At 28.4% G+C, this 22,110-nt stretch overlaps 8 protein-coding genes and 1 pseudogene across 8 annotated transcripts; all 9 read right to left on the bottom strand.

Moving 5' to 3' along the window:
* Positions 1 to 3: 3 nt before the first annotated feature.
* LOC117128130 lies at positions 4 to 1,641 on the bottom strand. Its single transcript, XM_033279857.1, has one exon. It carries the CDS (start codon positions 1,176 to 1,178, stop codon positions 831 to 833), a length of 348 nt encoding a protein of 115 aa, XP_033135748.1. The 5' UTR covers positions 1,179 to 1,641; the 3' UTR covers positions 4 to 830.
* A 7-nt stretch (positions 1,642 to 1,648) lies between these two features.
* LOC117128128 lies at positions 1,649 to 4,086 on the bottom strand. The gene has a single exon (XM_033279855.1). The coding sequence runs from the start codon at positions 2,821 to 2,823 to the stop codon at positions 2,476 to 2,478; it is 348 nt and encodes a 115-aa protein (XP_033135746.1). The 5' UTR covers positions 2,824 to 4,086; the 3' UTR covers positions 1,649 to 2,475.
* Positions 4,087 to 5,346: 1,260 nt separating this feature from the next.
* LOC117128285 lies at positions 5,347 to 6,249 on the bottom strand. Its single transcript, XM_033280379.1, has one exon. It carries the CDS (start codon positions 5,692 to 5,694, stop codon positions 5,347 to 5,349), a length of 348 nt encoding a protein of 115 aa, XP_033136270.1. The 5' UTR covers positions 5,695 to 6,249.
* Positions 6,250 to 6,513: 264 nt separating this feature from the next.
* On the bottom strand, positions 6,514 to 7,864 carry LOC117128287. The gene has a single exon (XM_033280380.1). The coding sequence runs from the start codon at positions 7,343 to 7,345 to the stop codon at positions 6,998 to 7,000; it is 348 nt and encodes a 115-aa protein (XP_033136271.1). The 5' UTR covers positions 7,346 to 7,864; the 3' UTR covers positions 6,514 to 6,997.
* A 2,700-nt stretch (positions 7,865 to 10,564) lies between these two features.
* On the bottom strand, positions 10,565 to 10,804 carry LOC117127744. Its single transcript, XM_033278394.1, has one exon. It carries the CDS (start codon positions 10,793 to 10,795, stop codon positions 10,565 to 10,567), a length of 231 nt encoding a protein of 76 aa, XP_033134285.1. The 5' UTR covers positions 10,796 to 10,804.
* Positions 10,805 to 13,395: 2,591 nt separating this feature from the next.
* On the bottom strand, positions 13,396 to 14,605 carry LOC117128288. Its single transcript, XM_033280381.1, has one exon. It carries the CDS (start codon positions 13,758 to 13,760, stop codon positions 13,413 to 13,415), a length of 348 nt encoding a protein of 115 aa, XP_033136272.1. The 5' UTR covers positions 13,761 to 14,605; the 3' UTR covers positions 13,396 to 13,412.
* Positions 14,606 to 14,851: 246 nt separating this feature from the next.
* On the bottom strand, positions 14,852 to 16,244 carry LOC117128283. The gene has a single exon (XM_033280377.1). The coding sequence runs from the start codon at positions 15,403 to 15,405 to the stop codon at positions 15,058 to 15,060; it is 348 nt and encodes a 115-aa protein (XP_033136268.1). The 5' UTR covers positions 15,406 to 16,244; the 3' UTR covers positions 14,852 to 15,057.
* A 270-nt stretch (positions 16,245 to 16,514) lies between these two features.
* LOC117128286 lies at positions 16,515 to 17,069 on the bottom strand (annotated as a pseudogene).
* Positions 17,070 to 17,924: 855 nt separating this feature from the next.
* Positions 17,925 to 21,032, bottom strand: LOC117128284 (protein DOWN-REGULATED IN DIF1 11-like). The gene has a single exon (XM_033280378.1). It carries the CDS (start codon positions 18,684 to 18,686, stop codon positions 18,339 to 18,341), a length of 348 nt encoding a protein of 115 aa, XP_033136269.1. The 5' UTR covers positions 18,687 to 21,032; the 3' UTR covers positions 17,925 to 18,338.
* Between the last annotated feature and the right edge of the window lie 1,078 nt (positions 21,033 to 22,110).

The raw sequence follows: 22,110 nt of genomic DNA on the forward strand, positions 1-22,110 counted from the left end.
TTGTAAGAATTTACTACTAGAAGAAATTATATAGCTAAACCATAACCAGTATACACATTATGTAGATATAATTTCTTAGAAAAGAAACTGGAACTGGCGAAAAACAATATTAGAGTTAAACAATTAATTTGCAAAAATTAAAGGGTTGTAATGTATTAAAAATTCTGAACCCAAATCTACAAATTGTAATAAATGAAACAAAAAATGTGTATAATTTTGTTTCCAAAACTTTTATGATGGATTTAAAACTCAAATCCATACGCTCCATCCTAATATCATTGGCATAAGTTATTATCTACTTACTAGTCATAGGATATTGTTCTTTTTTGTGATTACATCCAGTCTCATTGTGTTCTTTGTAAATGATCGTATTTACAAAATCGTCGACAACATGAGTATTCAAAATAGTTTTTTTTTCCAAGCCATTATATTAGCATGTACTACTAAACTCAAAGGTTTCGAAGGTGAAACATTAGATATTTTCTTTGCTCCTTGTTTTAAATTATCCAAGATAATTTTCAGTGTATGTAAAAATAATGATTGAAATCGTAGAGGAAAATTAATTTTTAAAATTAAAGATAAGTTAAGTCAAAGTAATTAAGCAATATTGTTTGAAATTATTCATATATGTCTTGTTATTAGTTTAACAATCTTGTATGGTTAGCACATTGTTTTTCAATTGAGTTAATATATGTATTGATTCATTTAGAATGAGATTCACTTGATGGTCGCTTTATATTGCATACTGTTTGATCCACGATTTTTGATCAAATAAAATTTAACGATAGTTAAATAAAAAATTTGTAGATCAATACAAGCATAACATATTTTTAAGCAGTTTGCAAAACTGAGACACAATGAGTCCACAAATCATCACTTTTCTTCAAATACTCTGTTTCGTGGGCAACTAAATGCGGCTTCTCAGCAATATATTTGATAAGAGTATCGTGACACATTTTTCCTTCTTGTACAAGATCATGACAACATGCATCAGTGATGGTTAAATTTTCAAAGACAACACCAATTATATCCAACGCACATTTTGGACTGATTTTAAGAAGACAGGTATCCCATAGTGATTTTGCTTCAGCTTCTTCAACAGAGAATGCAGGAACGAACGCACAAATCAAAGCAACAACAATGAATACGATAGTAGTTCGGGAAGAAGTGTGAGCCATTGTGCCAATGTTTTCGAAATAAGTCGCAAATGTTATTAATATAATATATTAAAATGTTTGTATCTGGTATTTTAGAATGAAATTTTGTCTCATATTTATAAGAGATTAAACACTCAAACACAAACATAAACGTATTTTCAAGTGAACATAAGAAATTAATTAATGCAGTTTAACGTTAAATAAAATGTGACCGTTAATATGAGTTTTCTCTAACATATTTAGAAAATTTAGAAAAAATAAATATACTTATTGTTTAAACTAAATACTATCAAAATAGAATATTTCTAAATTATTAATGTTTTAAGTTATTTTGTTGTTAAGAAATAACCTGCCAATCGAATTTAACCATTGTTTATACGTATTCTCAACTTTCTGTAAATGCTAATACGCTCCAACATTTACATAAATTTGGGTTTACAAATGTGAATTTAATCGAGTATGGATTGTCCATTATCGGTATCTTTATTTTGTAAGAATTTACTACTAGAAGAAATTATATAGCTAAACCATAACCAGTATACACATTATGTAGATATAATTTCTTAGAAAAGAAACTGGAACTGGCGAAAAACAATATTAGAGTTAAACAATTAATTTGCAAAAATTAAAGGGTTGTAATGTATTAAAAATTCTGAACCCAAATCTACAAATTGTAATAAATGAAACAAAAAATGTGTATAATTTTGTTTCCAAAACTTTTATGATGGATTTAAAACTCAAATCCATACGCTCCATCCTAATATCATTGGCATAAGTTATTATCTACTTACTAGTCATAGGATATTGTTCTTTTTTGTGATTACATCCAGTCTCATTGTGTTCTTTGTAAATGATCGTATTTACAAAATCGTCGACAACATGAGTATTCAAAATAGTTTTTTTTTCCAAGCCATTATATTAGCATGTACTACTAAACTCAAAGGTTTCGAAGGTGAAACATTAGATATTTTCTTTGCTCCTTGTTTTAAATTATCCAAGATAATTTTCAGTGTATGTAAAAATAATGATTGAAATCGTAGAGGAAAATTAATTTTTAAAATTAAAGATAAGTTAAGTCAAAGTAATTAAGCAATATTGTTTGAAATTATTCATATATGTCTTGTTATTAGTTTAACAATCTTGTATGGTTAGCACATTGTTTTTCAATTGAGTTAATATATGTATTGATTCATTTAGAATGAGATTCACTTGATGGTCGCTTTATATTGCATACTGTTTGATCCACGATTTTTGATCAAATAAAATTTAACGATAGTTAAATAAAAAATTTGTAGATCAATACAAGCATAACATATTTTTAGGCAGTTTGCAAAACTGAGACACAATGAGTCCACAAATCATCACTTTTCTTCAAATACTCTGTTTCGTGGGCAACTAAATGCGGCTTCTCAGCAATATATTTGATAAGAGTATCGTGACACATTTTTCCTTCTTGTACAAGATCATGACAACATGCATCAGTGATGGTTAAATTTTCAAAGACAACACCAATTATATCCAACGCACATTTTGGACTGATTTTAAGAAGACAGGTATCCCATAGTGATTTTGCTTCAGCTTCTTCAACAGAGAATGCAGGAACGAACGCACAAATCAAAGCAACAACAATGAATACGATAGTAGTTCGGGAAGATGTGTGAGCCATTGTGCCAATGTTTTCGAAATAAGTCGCAAATGTTATTAATATAATATATTAAAATGTTTGTATCTGGTATTTTAGAATGAAATTTTGTCTCATATTTATAAGAGATTAAACACTCAAACACAAACATAAACGTATTTTCAAGTGAACATAAGAAATTAATTAATGCAGTTTAACGTTAAATAAAATGTGACCATTAATATGAGTTTTCTCTAACATATTTAGAAAATTTAGAAAAAATAAATATACTTATTGTTTAAACTAAATACTATCAAAATAGAATATTTCTAAATTATTAATGTTTTAAGTTATTTTGTTGTTAAGAAATAACCTGCCAATCGAATTTAACCATTGTTTATACGTATTCTCAACTTTCTGTAAATGCTAATACGCTCCAACATTTACATAAATTTAGGTTTACAAATGTGAATTTAATCGAGTATGGATTGTCCATTATCGGGTATCTTTATTTTGTAAGAATTTACTACTAGAAGAAATTATATAGCTAAACCATAACCAGTATACACATTATGTAGATATAATTTCTTAGAAAAGAAACTGGAACTGGCGAAAAACAATATTAGAGTTAAACAATTAATTTGCAAAAATTAAAGGGTTGTAATGTATTAAAAATTCTGAACCCAAATCTACAAATTGTAATAAATGAAACAAAAAATGTGTATAATTTTGTTTCCAAAACTTTTATGATGGATTTAAAACTCAAATCCATACGCTCCATCCTAATATCATTGGCATAAGTTATTATCTACTTACTAGTCATAGGATATTGTTCTTTTTTGTGATTACATCCAGTCTCATTGTGTTCTTTGTAAATGATCGTATTTACAAAATCGTCGACAACATGAGTATTCAAAATAGTTTTTTTTTCCAAGCCATTATATTAGCATGTACTACTAAACTCAAAGGTTTCGAAGGTGAAACATTAGATATTTTCTTTGCTCCTTGTTTTAAATTATCCAAGATAATTTTCAGTGTATGTAAAAATAATGATTGAAATCGTAGAGGAAATTAATTTTTAAAATTAAAGATAAGTTAAGTCAAAGTAATTAAGCAATATTGTTTGAAATTATTCATATATGTCTTGTTATTAGTTTAACAATCTTGTATGGTTAGCACATTGTTTTTCAATTGAGTTAATATATGTATTGATTCATTTAGAATGAGATTCACTTGATGGTCGCTTTATATTGCATACTGTTTGATCCACGATTTTTGATCAAATAAAATTTAACGATAGTTAAATAAAAAATTGTAGATCAATACAAGCATAACATATTTTTAAGCAGTTTGCAAACTGAGACACAATGAGTCCACAAATCATCACTTTCTTCTTCAAATACTCTGTTTCGTGGGCAACTAAATGCGGCTTCTCAGCAATATATTTGATAAGAGTATCGTGACACATTTTTCCTTCTTGTACAAGATCATGACAACATGCATCAGTGATGGTTAAATTTTCAAAGACAACACCAATTATATCCAACGCACATTTTGGACTGATTTTAAGAAGACAGGTATCCCATAGTGATTTTGCTTCAGCTTCTTCAACAGAGAATGCAGGAACAACAAATCAGCAACAACATGAATACGATAGTAGTTCGGGAGAGTTGAGCCATTGTGCCTAATGTTTTCGAAATAAGTCGCAAATGTTATTAATATAATATATTAAAATGTTTGTATCTGGTATTTAGAATGAAATTTTGTCTCATATTTACCATAACCAGTATACACATTATGTAGATATAATTTCTTAGAAAAGAAACTGGAACTGGCGAAAAACAATATTAGAGTTAAACAATTAATTTGCAAAAATTAAAGGGTTGTAATGTATTAAAAATTCTGAACCCAAATCTACAAATTGTAATAAATGAAACAAAAAATGTGTATATTTTGTTTCCAAAATTTTTATGATGGATTTAAAACTCAAATCCATACGCTCCATCCTAATATCATTGGCATAAGTTATTATCTACTTACTAGTCATAGGATATTGTTCTTTTTTGTGATTACATCCAGTCTCATTGTGTTCTTTGTAAATGATCGTATTTACAAAATCGTCGACAACATGAGTATTCAAAATAGTTTTTTTTTCCAAGCCATTATATTAGCATGTACTACTAAACTCAAAGGTTTCGAAGGTGAAACATTAGATATTTTCTTTGCTCCTTGTTTTAAATTATCCAAGATAATTTTCAGTGTATGTAAAAATAATGATTGAAATCGTAGAGGAAAATTAATTTTTAAAATTAAAGATAAGTTAAGTCAAAGTAATTAAGCAATATTGTTTGAAATTATTCATATATGTCTTGTTATTAGTTTAACAATCTTGTATGGTTAGCACATTGTTTTTCAATTGAGTTAATATATGTATTGATTCATTTAGAATGAGATTCACTTGATGGTCGCTTTATATTGCATACTGTTTGATCCACGATTTTTGATCAAATAAAATTTAACGATAGTTAAATAAAAAATTTGTAGATCAATACAAGCATAACATATTTTTTAGGCAGTTTGCAAAACTGAGACACAATGAGTCCACAAATCATCACTTTTCTTCAAATACTCTGTTTCGTGGGCAACTAAATGCGGCTTCTCAGCAATATATTTGATAAGAGTATCGTGACACATTTTTCCTTCTTGTACAAGATCATGACAACATGCATCAGTGATGGTTAAATTTTCAAAGACAACACCAATTATATCCAACGCACATTTTGGACTGATTTTAAGAAGACAGGTATCCCATAGTGATTTTGCTTCAGCTTCTTCAACAGAGAATGCAGGAACGAACGCACAAATCAAAGCAACAACAATGAATACGATAGTAGTTCGGGAAGAAGTGTGAGCCATTGTGCCAATGTTTTCGAAATAAGTCGCAAATGTTATTAATATAATATATTAAAATGTTTGTATCTGGTATTTTAGAATGAAATTTTGTCTCATATTTATAAGAGATTAAACACTCAAACACAAACATAAACGTATTTTCAAGTGAACATAAGAAATTAATTAATGCAGTTTAACGTTAAATAAAATGTGACCGTTAATATGAGTTTTCTCTAACATATTTAGAAAATTTAGAAAAAATAAATATACTTATTGTTTAAACTAAATACTATCAAAATAGAATATTTCTAAATTATTAATGTTTTAAGTTATTTTGTTGTTAAGAAATAACCTGCCAATCGAATTTAACCATTGTTTATACGTATTCTCAACTTTCTGTAAATGCTAATACGCTCCAACATTTACATAAATTTGGGTTTACAAATGTGAATTTAATCGAGTATGGATTGTCCATTATCGGGTATCTTTATTTTGTAAGAATTTACTACTAGAAGAAATTATATAGCTAAACCATAACCAGTATACACATTATGTAGATATAATTTCTTAGAAAGAAACTGGAACTGGAACTGGCGAAAAACAATATTAGAGTTAAACAATTAATTTGCAAAAATTAAAGGGTTGTAATGTATTAAAAATTCTGAACCCAAATCTACAAATTGTAATAAATGAAACAAAAAATGTGTATAATTTTGTTTCCAAAACTTTTATGATGGATTAAAACTCAAATCCATACGCTCCATCCTAATATCATTGGCATAAGTTATTATCTACTTACTAGTCATAGGATATTGTTCTTTTTTGTGATTACATCCCAGTCTCATTGTGTTCTTTGTAAATGATCGTATTTACAAAATCGTCGACAACATGAGTATTCAAAATAGTTTTTTTTTCCAAGCCATTATATTAGCATGTACTACTAAACTCAAAGGTTTCGAAGGTGAAACATTAGATATTTTCTTAGCTCCTTGTTTTAAATTATCCAAGATAATTTTCAGTGTATGTAAAAATAATGATTGAAATCGTAGAGGAAAATTAATTTTTAAAATTAAAGATAAGTTAAGTCAAAGTAATTAAGCAATACTGTTTGAAATTATTCATATATGTCTTGTTATTAGTTTAACAATCTTGTATGGTTAGCACATTGTTTTTCAATTGAGTTAATATATGTATTGATTCATTTAGAATGAGATTCACTTGATGGTCGCTTTATATTGCATACTGTTTGATCCACGAATTTTGATCAAATAAAATTTAACGATAGTTAAATAAAAAATTTGTAGATCAATACAAGCATAACATATTTTTAAGCAGTTTGCGAAACTGAGACACAATGAGTCCACAAATCATCACTTTTCTTCAAATACTCTGTTTCGTGGGCAACTAAATGCGGCTTCTCAGCAATATATTTGATAAGAGTATCGTGACACATTTTTCCTTCTTGTACAAGATCATGACAACATGCATCAGTGATGGTTAAATTTTCAAAGACAATACCAATTATATCCAACGCACATTTTGGACTGATTTTAAGAAGACAGGTATCCCATAGTGATTTTGCTTCAGCTTCTTCAACAGAGAATGCAGGAACGAACGCACAAATCAAAGCAACAACAATGAATACGATAGTAGTTCGGGAAGAAGTGTGAGCCATTGTGCCAATGTTTTCGAAATAAGTCGCAAATGTTATTAATATAATATATTAAAATGTTTGTATCTGGTATTTTAGAATGAAATTTTGTCTCATATTTATAAGAGATTAAACACTCAAACACAAACATAAACGTATTTTCAAGTGAACATAAGAAATTAATTAATGCAGTTTAACGTTAAATAAAATGTGACCGTTAATATGAGTTTTCTCTAACATATTTAGAAATTTAGAAAAAATAAATATACTTATTGTTTAAACTAAATACTATCAAAATAGAATATTTCTAAATTATTAATGTTTTAAGTTATTTTGTTGTTAAGAAATAACCTGCCAATCGAATTTAACCATTGTTTATACGTATTCTCAACTTTCTGTAAATGCTAATACGCTCCAACATTTACAGAAATTTGGGTTTACAAATGTGAATTTAATCGAGTATGGATTGTCCATTATCGGGTATCTTTATTTTGTAAGAATTTACTACTAGAAGAAATTATATAGCTAAACCATAACCAGTATACACATTATGTAGATATAATTTCTTAGAAAAGAAACTGGAACTGGCGAAAAACAATATTAGAGTTAAACATTAATTTGCAAAAATTAAAAGGTTGTAATGTATTAAAAATTCTGAACCCAAATCTACAAATTGTAATAAATGAAACAAAAAATGTTTATAATTTTGTTTCCAAAACTTTTATGATGGATTTAAAACTCAAATCCATACGCTCCATCCTAATATCATTGGCATAAGTTATTATCTACTTACTAGTCATAGGATATTGTTCTTTTTTGTGATTACATCCAGTCTCATTGTGTTCTTTGTAAATGATCGTATTTACAAAATCGTCGACAACATGAGTATTCAAAATAGTTTTTTTTTTCCAAGCCATTATATTAGCATGTACTACTAAACTCAAAGGTTGCGAAGGTGAAACATTAGATATTTTCTTTGCTCCTTGTTTTAAATTATCCAAGATAATTTTCAGTGTATGTAAAAATAATGATTGAAATCGTAGAGGAAAATTAATTTTTAAAATTAAAGATAAGTTAAGTCAAAGTAATTAAGCAATATTGTTTGAAATTATTCATATATGTCTTGTTATTAGTTTAACAATCTTGTATGGTTAGCACATTGTTTTTCAATTGAGTTAATATATGTATTGATTCATTTAGAATGAGATTCACTTGATGGTCGCTTTATATTGCATACTGTTTGATCCACGATTTTTGATCAAATAAAATTTAACGATAGTTAAATAAAAAATTTGTAGATCAATACAAGCATAACATATTTTTAGGCAGTTTGCGAAACTGAGACACAATGAGTCCACAAATCATCACTTTTCTTCAAATACTCTGTTTCGTGGGCAACTAAATGCGGCTTCTCAGCAATATATTTGATAAGAGTATCGTGACACATTTTGAGACACAATGAGTCCACAAATCATCACTTTTCTTCAAATACTCTGTTTCGTGGGCAACTAAATGCGGCTTCTCAGCAATATATTTGATAAGAGTATCGTGACACACTTCAAATACTCTGTTTCGTGGGCAACTAAATGCGGCTTCTCAGCAATATATTTGATAAGAGTATCGTGACACATTTTTCCTTCTTGTACAAGATCATGACAACATGCATCAGTGATGGTTAAATTTTCAAAGACAACACCAATTATATCCAACGCACATTTTGGACTGATTTTAGAAGACAGGTATCCCATAGTGATTTTGCTTCAGCTTCTTCAACAGAGAATGCAGGAACGAACGCACAAATCAAAGCAACAACAATGAATACGATAGTAGTTCGGGAAGAAGTGTGAGCCATTGTGCCAATGTTTTCGAAATAAGTGGCAAATGTTATTAATATAATATATTAAAATGTTTGTATCTGGTATTTTAGAATGAAATTTTGTCATATTTATAAGAGATAAAACACTCAAACCCAACATAAACGTATTTCAAGTGAACAAGAAATTAATTAATGCAGTTTAACGTTAAATAAAATGTGACTGTTAATATGAGTTTTCTCTAACATATTTAGAAAATTTAGAAAAAATAAATATACTTATTTGTTTAAACTAAATACTATAAAATAGCATATTTCTAAATTATTAATGTTTTAAGTTATTTTGTTGTAAGAAATAACCTGCCAATCGAATTTAACCATTGTTTATACGTATTCTCAACTTTCTGTAAATGCTAATAGGCTCCATCATTTTACAGAAATTTGGGTTTAAAAATGTGAATTTAATCGAGTACGGATTGTCATATATCGCGTATCTTTATTTTGTAAAAGTTTACTACTAGAAGAAATTATATAGCTAAACCATAACTAGTATACACATTACGTAGATATAGTTTCATAGAAATGAAACTGGAACTGGCGAAAAAAACACTAATTGAGTTAAAAAATTAATTGGCAAAATTTAAAGGGTTGTAGTCTATTAAAAAACTTGAAGCCAAATCTTGTAATAAATGAAACAAAAAATGTGCACAATTTTGTTTCCAAAATTTTTGTGATGGATCTAAAACTCAAATCCATACGCTCCATCCTAATATCATTGGCATAAGTTATTATCTACTTACTAGTCATAGGATATTGTTCTTTGCGTGATTAGATCCAGTCTCATTGTTTTCTTTATAACTATCGTGTTTACAAAATCGTCTACAACATGAGTATTCGAAATAGTTTTTTCCAAGCCATTATATTAGCATGTACTACTAAACTCAAAGGTTTCAAAGGTGAAACATTAGATATTTCTTAGCTTTTTGTTTTAAATTACCAAGATAATTTTCAGTGTACGTAAAAATAATGATTGAAATCGTAAGGAAAATAATTTTTAAAATTAAAGATAAGTTAAATCAAACTAATTAAGCAATATTTTGAAATTATTCATATATTCTAGTTATTAGTTAACAATCTTGTACGGTTAGCGCATTGTTGTCAATTGAGTTAATATTTGTATTGATTAATTTAGAATGAGATTCACTTGATGGTCGCTTTACATTGCATACAGTTTGATCCACAATTTTTATCAAATAAAATTTAACGATAGTTAAATAAAAATTCTGTTAATCAGATAATACAAGCATATATTTTAAGCAGTTTGGCGAAATTGAGACACAATGAGTCCACAAATCATCACTTTCTTCAAATACTCTGTTTCGTGGGAACTAAATGCGGTTCTCAGCTCAGCAATATATTTGATAAGAGTATCAGACACATTTTTCCTTCTTGAACAGATCATGACAACATGCATCAGTGATGGTTAAATTTTCAAAGACAACACTAATTATATCCAACGCACATTTTGGACTGATTTTAAGAAGACATGTATCCCATAGTGATTTTGCTTCAGCTTCTTCAACAGAGAATGCAGGAACGAACGCACAAATCAAAGCAACAACAATGAATACGATAGTAGTTCGGGAAGAAGTGTGAGCCATTGTGATTGATAAGAGTATCGTGACACATTTTTCCTTCTTGAACAAGATCATGACAACATGCATCAGTGATGGTTAAATTTTCAAAGACAACACCAATTATATCCAACGCACATTTTGGACTGATTTTAAGAAGACATGTATCCCATAGTGATTTTGCTTCAGCTTCTTCAACAGAGAATGCAGGAACGAACGCACAAATCAAAGCAACAACAATGAATACGATAGTAGTTCGGGAAGAAGTGTGAGCCATTGTGACAATGTTTTCGAAATAAGTGGCAAATGTTATTAATATAATATATTAAATTTTTGTATCTGGTATTTGAGAATGCAATTTTGTCTCATATTTATAAGAGATTAAACACTCAAACACAAACTAAACGTATTTTCAAGTGAACATAAGATATTAATTAATGCAGTTTAACGTTATACAAAATGTGACAGCTAATATGAGTTTTCTCTGACATATTAAAAAAATTTAGAAAATATAAATATACTTATTTTAAACTAAATACTATCAAAATAGCATATTTCTAAATTATTAATGTTTTAAAGTTATTTTGTTGTTAAGAAATAACCTGCCAATCGAATTTAACCATTGTTTATACGTAGTCTCTACTTTCTGTAAACGCTAATAGGCTCCATCATTTTACAGAAATTTGGTTTTAAAATGTGAATTTAATCGAGTATATATTGTCCTATATCGCGTATCTTTATTTTATAAGAATTTACTACTAGAAGAAATTATATAGCTAAAATAGAACTAGTATACACATTATGTAGATATAATTTCATAGAAATGAAACTGGAACTGGCGAAAAAGCAATATTTGAGTTAAACAATTAATTTGAAAAATTAAAGGGTTATAATCTATTAAAAATTTTGAAGCCAATATACAAATGTAGTAAATGAAACAAAAAAGTGCACAATTTGTTTTCCAAAATTTTTGTGATCGATCTAAATTAAAATCCATACGCTCCATCCTAATATCATTGGCATAAGTTATTATCTACTTACTAGTCATCGTTTTTCAATTGAGTTAATATTTGTATTGATTCATTTAGAATGAGATTCACTTGATGGTCGTTTATATTGCATACTGTTTGATCCACGATTTTTGATCAAATAAAATTTAACGATAGTTAAATAAAAATTTGTTAATCAGATCAATACAAGCATAAACCATTTTGGACTGATTTTAAGAAGACAGGTATCCCATAGTGATTTTGCTTCAGCTTCTTCAACAGAGAATGCAGGAACGAACGCACAAATCAAAGCAACAACAATGAATACGATAGTAGTTCGGGAAGAAGTGTGAGCCATTGTGCCAATGTTTCGAAATAAGTGGCAAATGTTTTAATATAATATATTAAAATGTTTGTATCTGGTATTTTAGAATGAAATTTTGTCTCATATTTATAAGAGATTAAACACTCAACACAAACATAAACGTATTTCAAGTGAACATAAGAAATTAATTAATGCAGTTTAACGTTAAATAAAATGTGACCGTTAATATGAGTTTTCTCTAACATATTTAGAAAATTTAGAAAAAATAAATATACTTATTGTTTAAACTAAATACTATCAAAATAAATATTTCTAAATTATTAATGTTTTAAGTTATTTTGTTGTTAAGAAATAACCTTCCAATCGAATTTAACCATTGTTTATACGTATCTTATTTCTCTCACTTCTGTAAATGATAATACGCTCCAACATTTACAGAAATTTGGGTTTACAAATGTGAATTTAATCGAGTATGGATTGTCCATTATCGCGTATCTTTATTTTGTAAGAATTTACTACTAGAAGAAATTATATAGCTAAACCATAACTAGTATACACATTATGTAGATATAATTTCATAGAAATGAAACTGGAACTGGCGAAAAACAATATTAGAGTTAAACAATTAATTTGCAAAAATTAAAGGGTTGTAATGTATTAAAAATTTTGAACCCAAATCTACAAATTGTAATAAATGAAACAAAAAATGTGTATACTTTTGTTTCCAAAACTTTTATGATGGATTTAAAACTCAAATCCATAGGCTCCATCCTAATATCATTGGCATAAGTTATTATCTACTTACTAGTCATAGGATATTGTTCTTTTTTGTGATTACATCCAGTCTCATTGTGTTCTTTGTAAATGATCGTATTTACAAAATCGTCGACAACATGAGTATTCAAAATAGTTTTTTTTTCCAAGCCATTATATTAGCATGTACTACTAAACTCAAAGGTTTCGAAGGTGAAACATTAGATATTTTCTTAGCTTCTTGTTTTAAATTATCCAAGATAATTTTCAGTGTATGTAAAAATAATGATTGAAATCGTAGAGGAAAATTAATTTTTAAAATTAAAGATAATTAAGTCAAAGTAATTAAGCAATATTGTTTGAAATTATTCATATATGTCTTGTTATTAGTTTAACAATCTTGTATGGTTAGCACATTGTTTTTCAATTGAGTTAATATATGTATTGATTCATTTAGAATGAGATTCACTTGATGGTCGCTTTATATTGCATACTGTTTGATCCACGATTTTTGATCAAATAAAATTTAACGATAGTTAAATAAAAATTTGTAGATCAATACAAGCATAACATATTTTTAAGCAGTTTGCGAAACTGAGACACAATGAGTCCACAAATCATCACTTTCCTTCAAATACTCTGTTTCGTGGGCAACTAAATGCGGCTTCTCAGCAATATATTTGATAAGAGTATCGTGACACATTTTTCCTTCTTGTACAAGATCATGACAACATGCATCAGTGATGGTTAAATTTTCAAAGACAACACCAATTATATCCAACGCACATTTTGGACTGATTTTAAGAAGACAGGTATCCCATAGTGATTTTGCTTCAGCTTCTTCAACAGAGAATGCAGGAACGAACGCACAAATCAAAGCAACAACAATGAATACAATAGTAGTTCGGGAAGAAGTGTGAGCCATTGTGCCAATGTTTTCGAAATAAGTGGCAAATGTTATTAATATAATATATTAAAATGTTTGTATCTGGTATTTTAGAATGAATTTTTTTCTCATATTTATAAGAGATTAAACACTCAAACACAAACATAAACGTATTTTCAAGTGAACATAAAAAATTAATTAATACAGTTTAACGTTAAATAAAATGTGACCGTTAATATGAGTTTTCTCTAACATATTTAGAAAATTTAGAAAAAATAAATATACTTATTGTTTAAACTAAATACTATCAAAATAGAATATTTCTAAATTATTAGTGTTTTAAGTTATTTTGTTGCTAAGAAATAACCTTCCAATCGAATTTAACCATTGTTTATACGTATTCTCAACTTTCTGTAAATGCTAATACGCTCCAACATTTACAGAAATTTGGATTTACAAATGTGAATTTAATCGAGTATGGATTGTCCATTATCGCGTATCTTTATTTTGTAAGAATTTACTAGTAGAAGAAATTATATAGCTAAACCATAACTAGTATACACATTATGTAGATATAATTTCATAGAAATGAAACTGGAACTGGCGAAAAACAATATTAGAGTTAAACAATTAATTTGCAAAAATTAAAGGGTTGTAATGTATTAAAAATTTTGAACCCAAATCTACAAATTGTAATAAATGAAACAAAAAATGTGTATACTTTTGTTTCCAAAACTTTTATGATGGATTTAAAACTCAAATCCATAGGCTCCATCCTAATATCATTGGCATAAGTTATTATCTACTTACTAGTCATAGGATATTGTTCTTTTTTGTGATTACATCCAGTCTCATTGTGTTCTTTGTAAATGATCGTATTTACAAAATCGTCGACAACATGAGTATTCAAAATAGTTTTTTTCCCAAGCCATTATATTAGCATGTACTACTAAACTCAAAGGTTTCGAAGGTGAAACATTAGATATTTTCTTAGCTTCTTGTTTTAAATTATCCAAGATAATTTTCAGTGTATGTAAAAATAATGATTGAAATCGTAGAGTAAAATTAATTTTTAAAATTAAAGATAATTTAAGTCAAAGTAATTAAGCAATATTGTTTGAAATTATTCATATATGTCTTGTTATTAGTTTAACAATCTTGTATGGTTAGCACATTGTTTTTCAATTGAGTTAATATATGTATTGATTCATTTAGAATGAGATTCACTTGATGGTCGCTTTATATTGCATACTGTTTGATCCACGATTTTTGATCAAATAAAATTTAACGATAGTTAAATAAAAATTTTGTAGATCAATACAAGCATAACATATTTTTAAGCAGTTTGCGAAACTGAGACACAATGAGTCCACAAATCATCACTTTCCTTCAAATACTCTGTTTCGTGGGCAACTAAATGCGGCTTCTCAGCAATATATTTGATAAGAGTATCGTGACACATTTTTCCTTCTTGTACAAGATCATGACAACATGCATCAGTGATGGTTAAATTTTCAAAGACAACACCAATTATATCCAACGCACATTTTGGACTGATTTTAAGAAGACAGGTATCCCATAGTGATTTTGCTTCAGCTTCTTCAACAGAGAATGCAGGAACGAACGCACAAATCAAAGCAACAACAATGAATACAATAGTAGTTCGGGAAGAAGTGTGAGCCATTGTGCCAATGTTTTCGAAATAAGTGGCAAATGTTATTAATATAATATATTAAAATGTTTGTATCTGGTATTTTAGAATGAATTTTTTTCTCATATTTATAAGAGATTAAACACTCAAACACAAACATAAACGTATTTTCAAGTGTACATAAAAAATTAATTAATACAGTTTAACGTTAAATAAAATGTGACCGTTAATATGAGTTTTCTCTAACATATTTAGAAAATTTAGAAAAAATAAATATACTTATTGTTTAAACTAAATACTATCAAAATAGAATATTTCTAAATTATTAGTGTTTTAAGTTATTTTGTTGTTAAGAAATAACCTTCCAATCGAATTTAACCATTGTTTATACGTATTCTCAACTTTCTGTAAATGCTAATACGCTCCAACATTTACAGAAATTTGGGTTTACAAATGTGAATTTAATCGAGTATGGATTGTCCATTATCGCGTATCTTTATTTTGTAAGAATTTACTACTAGAAGAAATTATATAGCTAAACCATAACTAGTATACACATTATGTAGATATAATTTCATAGAAATGAAACTGGAACTGGCGAAAAACAATATTAGAGTTAAACAATTAATTTGCAAAAATTAAAGGGTTGTAATGTATTAAAAATTTTGAACCCAAATCTACAAATTGTAATAAATGAAACAAAAAATGTGTATAATTTTGTTTCCAAAACTTTTATGATGGATTTAAAACTCAAATCCATAGGCTCCATCCTAATATCATTGGCATAAGTTATTATCTACTTACTAGTCATAGGATATTGTTCTTTTTTTGTGATTACATCCAGTCTCATTGTGTTCTTTGTAAATGATCGTATTTACAAAATCGTCGACAACATGAGTATTCAAAATAGTTTTTTTCCCAAGCCATAATATTAGCATGTACCAAATATTTCGAAGGTGAAACATTAGATATTTTCTTAGCTTCTTGTTTTAAATTATCCAAGATAATTTTCAGTGTATGTAAAAATAATGATTGAAATCGTAGAGGAAAATTAATTTTTAAAATTAAAGATAAGTTAAGTCAAAGTAATTAAGCAATATTGTTTGAAATTATTCATATATGTCTTGTTATTAGTTTAACAATATTGTATGGTTAGCACATTGTTTTTCAATTGAGTTAATATATGTATTGATTCATTTAGAATGAGATTCACTTGATGGTCGCTTTATATTGCATACTGTTTGATCCACGATTTTTGATCAAATAAAATTTAACGATAGTTAAATAAAAATTTTGTAGATCAATACAAGCATAACATATTTTTAAGCAGTTTGCGAAACTGAGACACAATGAGTCCACAAATCATCACTTTTCTTCAAATACTCTGTTTCGTGGGCAACTAAATGCGGCTTCTCAGTAATATATTTGATAAGAGTATCGTGACACATTTTTCCTTCTTGTACAAGATCATGACAACATGCATCAGTGATGGTTAAATTTTCAAAGACAACACCAATTATATCCAACGCACATTTTGGACTGATTTTAGAAGACAGGTATCCCATAGTGATTTTGCTTCAGCTTCTTCAACAGAGAATGCAGGAACGAACGCACAAATCAAAGCAACAACAATGAATACGATAGTAGTTCGGGAAGAAGTGTGAGCCATTGTGCCAATGTTTTCGAAATAAGTGGCAAATGTTATTAATATAATATATTAAAATGTTTGTATCTGGTATTTTAGAATGCAATTTTGTCTCATATTTATAAGAGATTAAACACTCAAACCCAAACTAAACGTATTTTCAAGTGAACATAAGAAATTAATTAATGCAGTTTAACGTTAAATAAAATGTGACTGTTAATATGAGTTTTCTCTAACATATTTAGAAAATTTAGAAAAAATAAATATACTTATTTGTTTAAACTAAATACTATTAAAATAGCATATTTCTAAATTATTAATGTTTTAAGTTATTTTGTTGTTAAGAAATAACCTGCCAAGCGAATTTAACCATTGTTTATACGTATTCTCAACTTTCTGTAAATGCTAATAGGCTCCATCATTTTACAGAAATTTGGGTTTAAAAATGTGAATTTAATCGAGTACGGATTGTCATATATCGCGTATCTTTATTTTGTAAAAGTTTACTACTAGAAGAAATTATATAGCTAAACCATAACTAGTATACACATTACGTAGATATAGTTTCATAGAAATGAAACTGGAACTGGCGAAAAAAACACTAATTGAGTTAAAAAATTAATTGGCAAAATTTAAAGGGTTGTAGTCTATTAAAAAACTTGAAGCCAAATCTTGTAATAAATGAAACAAAAAATGTGCACAATTTTGTTTCCAAAATTTTTGTGATGGATCTAAAACTCAAATCCATACGCTCCATCCTAATATCATTGGCATAAGTTATTATCTACTTACTAGTCATAGGATATTGTTCTTTTGCGTGATTAGATCCAGTCTCATTGTTTTCTTTATAACTAAATGTGTTTACAAAATCGTCTACAACATGAGTATTCGAAATAGTTTTTTTTTCCAAGCCATTATATTAGCATGTACTACTAAACTCAAAGGTTTCAAAGGTGAAACATTAGATATTTTCTTAGCTTTTTGTTTTAAATTACCCAAGATAATTTTAGTGTACGTAAAAATAATGATTGAAATCGTAGAGGAAAATTAATTTTTAAAATTAAAGATAAGTTAAATCAAACTAATTAAGCAATATTGTTTGAAATTATTCATATATTCTAGTTATTAGTTTAACAATCTTGTACGGTTAGCGCATTGTTTGTCAATTGAGTTAATATTTGTATTGATTAATTTAGAATGAGATTCACTTGATGGTCGCTTTACATTGCATACAGTTTGATCCACAATTTTTTATCAAATAAAATTTAACGATAGTTAAATAAAAATTCTGTTAATCAGATCAATACAAGCATACATATTTTTAAGCAGTTTGCGAAATTGAGACACAATGAGTCCACAAATCATCACTTTTCTTCAAATACTCTGTTTCGTGGGAAACTAAATGCGGTTTCTCAGCAATATATTTGATAAGAGTATCATGACACATTTTTCCTTCTTGAACAAGATCATGACAACATGCATCAGTGATGGTTAAATTTTCAAAGACAACACTAATTATATCCAACGCACATTTTGGACTGATTTTAAGAAGACATGTATCCCATAGTGATTTTGCTTCAGCTTCTTCAACAGAGAATGCAGGAACGAACGCACAAATCAAAGCAACAACAATGAATACGATAGTAGTTCGGGAAGAAGTGTGAGCCATTGTGACAATGTTTTCGAAATAAGTGGCAAATGTTATTAATATAATATATTAAATTTTTGTATCTGGTATTTGAGAATGCAATTTTGTCTCATATTTATAAGAGATTAAACACTCAAACACAAACTAAACGTATTTTCAAGTGAACATAAGATATTAATTAATGCAGTTTAACGTTATACAAAATGTGACAGCTAATATGAGTTTTCTCTGACATATTAAAAAAATTTAGAAAATATAAATATACTTATTTTTAAAACTAAATACTATCAAAATAGCATATTTCTAAATTATTAATGTTTTAAGTTATTTTGTTGTTAAGAAATAACCTGCCAATCGAATTTAACCATTGTTTATACGTAGTCTCTACTTTCTGTAAACGCTAATAGGCTCCATCATTTTACAGAAATTTGGTTTTAAAATGTGAATTTAATCGAGTATATATTGTCCTATATCGCGTATCTTTATTTTATAAGAATTTACTACTAGAAGAAATTATATAGCTAAAATAGAACTAGTATACACATTATGTAGATATAATTTCATAGAAATGAAACTGGAACTGGCGAAAAAGCAATATTTGAGTTAAACAATTAATTTGAAAAATTAAAGGGTTATAATCTATTAAAAATTTTGAAGCCAAATATACAAATCGTAGTAAATGAAACAAAAAATGTGCACAATTTTGTTTCCAAAATTTTTGTGATCGATCTAATATTAAAATCCATACGCTCCATCCTAATATCATTGGCATAAGTTATTATCTACTTACTAGTCATCGGATATTGTTCTTTCTCGTGATTACATCCAGTCTCATTGTTTTCTTTATAAATGATTGTATTTACAAAATCTTCGACAACATGAGTATTCAAAATAGTTTTTTTTTCAAACCATTATATTAGCATGTACTACTAAACTCAAAGGTTTCAAAAGTGAAACATTAGATATTGTCTTAGCTTGTTTTAAATTATCAAGATATTTCCAGTGTATGTAAACATAATGATTGATATCTTAGATGAAAATTAATTTTTAAAATTAAAGATATGTTAAATCAAACTAATTAAGCAATATTGTTTGAAATTATTCATATATGTCTTGTTATTAGTTTAACAATCTTGTGTGGTTAGCACATTGTTTTTCAGTTGAGTTAATATATGTATTGATTCATTTAGAAGGAGATTCACTTGATGGTTGCATTATATTGCATACTGTTTGATCCACGATTTTTGATCAAATAAAATTTAACGATAGTTAAATAAAAAATTTGTTAATCAGATCAATATAAGCATAACATATTTTTAAGTAGTTTGCGAAACTGAGACACAATGAGTCCACAACTCATCACTTTTCTCCAAATACTCTGTTTCGTGGGCAACTAAATGCGGCTTCTCAGCAATATATTTGATAAGAGTATCGTGACACATTTTTCCTTCTTGAACAAGATCATGACAACATGCATCAGTGATGGTTAAATTTTCAAAGACAACACCAATTATATCCAATGCACATTTTGGACTGATTTGAAGAAGACATGTATCCCATAGTGATTTTGCTTCAGCTTCTTCAACAGAGAATGCAGGAACGAACGCACCAATCAAAGCAATAACAATAAATACGATAGTAGTTCGGGAAGAAGTGTGAGCCATTGTGCCAATGTTTTTGAAATAAGTGGCAAATGTTATTAATATAATATATTAAATTTTTGTATCTGGTATTTTAGAATGCAATTTTGTCTCATATTTATAAGAGATTAAAAACACAAACTAAACGTATTTTCAAGTGAACATAAGATATTAATTAATGCAGTTTAACGTTAAATAAAATGTGACAGCTAATATGAGTTTTCTCTAACATATTAAAAAAATTTAGAAAATATAAATATACTTATTTTTTATACTAAATACTATCAAAATAGCATACTTCTAAATTATTAATGTTTTAAGTTATTTTGTTGTTAAGAATTAACCTGCCAATCGAATTTAACCATCGTTTATACGTATTATCTACTTTCTGTAAATGCTAATAGGCTCCATCATTTTACAGAAATTTGGGTTTAAAATGTGAATTTAATCGAGTATATATTGTTCAATATCGCGTATCTTTATTTTGTAAGAATTTACTACTAGAAGAAATTATATAGCTAAACCATAACTAGTATACACATTATATAGATATTTTTTTTTTTTTTTTTTGAACTGTCATCGACTTTACAGATTCATATTAACTCTGTAAACCAAACTGGGTGATCTTCATCCATATGACAACATACGAAGCTGCATCCTAGCTTGACGGCTAGGCTATCCGCCATAGTGTTTAGCGTTCGTGGGACATGGATGATGTCTGATCTTGTGAGCTCGCCTTCAGGATCTTGTAATCGTCCAAATAATCTGCAAAAGCTGGCCATTCTTCTGGTCCGAAACTATCTTCACCATTGAGAACAATCTGTTGCAAAGTGACCTGAAATTGACGTAAGTTCCTCATACATCCATTGCCCAGAGTAGCGCTTCCATCTCCGCATGAAGAGGAGAAAGACTAGATCGAACATTCCTCGCCCCCAATAAACCATTAAACCCACTAGTGTACTAAGCCATCCTTGCCCTAAAATATATCATTATCTTTCCAAGAACCATCTATAAAACACCATCTACCCGGAAATTTCTCGGCAAAGACGTAACCATAGGGCGTGGTTCCGTTCTCTGCTCATTAAAACCTGGGCCTCCGCCATAGTTTAGATTCTGTTTCGGCCAACTTGAGTTATCCATTGGGTCAATATCCAAATTACTAAACACTTTATTATTACGTCCTTTTCCATATGTACCATAAAATCCAGGCAAACTGGTGATCCTCCATCTGTGGTAGAACTCTCCAAAAGAGATGATCTATATTTGTGAAAAGCGACTTTGTTGAAAAAACATCTGGGTTCGACGGTATCTTTTCGAAGAGCCCAAACTGAAGCACTGGAGGACATTCGAAAAAAAACATGATTATCGATTCCTCATCGGCTCCACACCTAGCACAACAGATATCTCCTTTAATCCCTCTCCCTTGTAATTTTTCCTAACTGCTATACTTCCTGATAAGAGTTGCCAGAGAAAATGTTTTAACTTGGTGGACATTTTATTTTCCAGCAATAAGCCTTTAAGTCATTGACCGTAGGCCCAATCATAGAGGGTGGTCGTGCCCTATCTGGGTAAATCCTCTCCACCTGATATCCTGATTTAACTGTATATTTGCCATTTTTGGTAAAATGCCATCCATCCCGATCTATCCTCTGAGTTCTACTCAGTGGTAGACTTTCTATAATTTTTGCATCTTGTGGTTCCACCAAAGCCCGAATTGCCTGAGAATTCCAAGTACGCGAAGTGGAATTAATAAGTGAGTCCACTGTAAGGTCCGGATATAAATTATGTTGATTTTTATTAGCTGG

This window comes from Brassica rapa, chromosome A09 (assembly GCF_000309985.2).
Source record: "Brassica rapa cultivar Chiifu-401-42 chromosome A09, CAAS_Brap_v3.01, whole genome shotgun sequence".
NCBI lineage: Eukaryota > Viridiplantae > Streptophyta > Magnoliopsida > Brassicales > Brassicaceae > Brassica > Brassica rapa.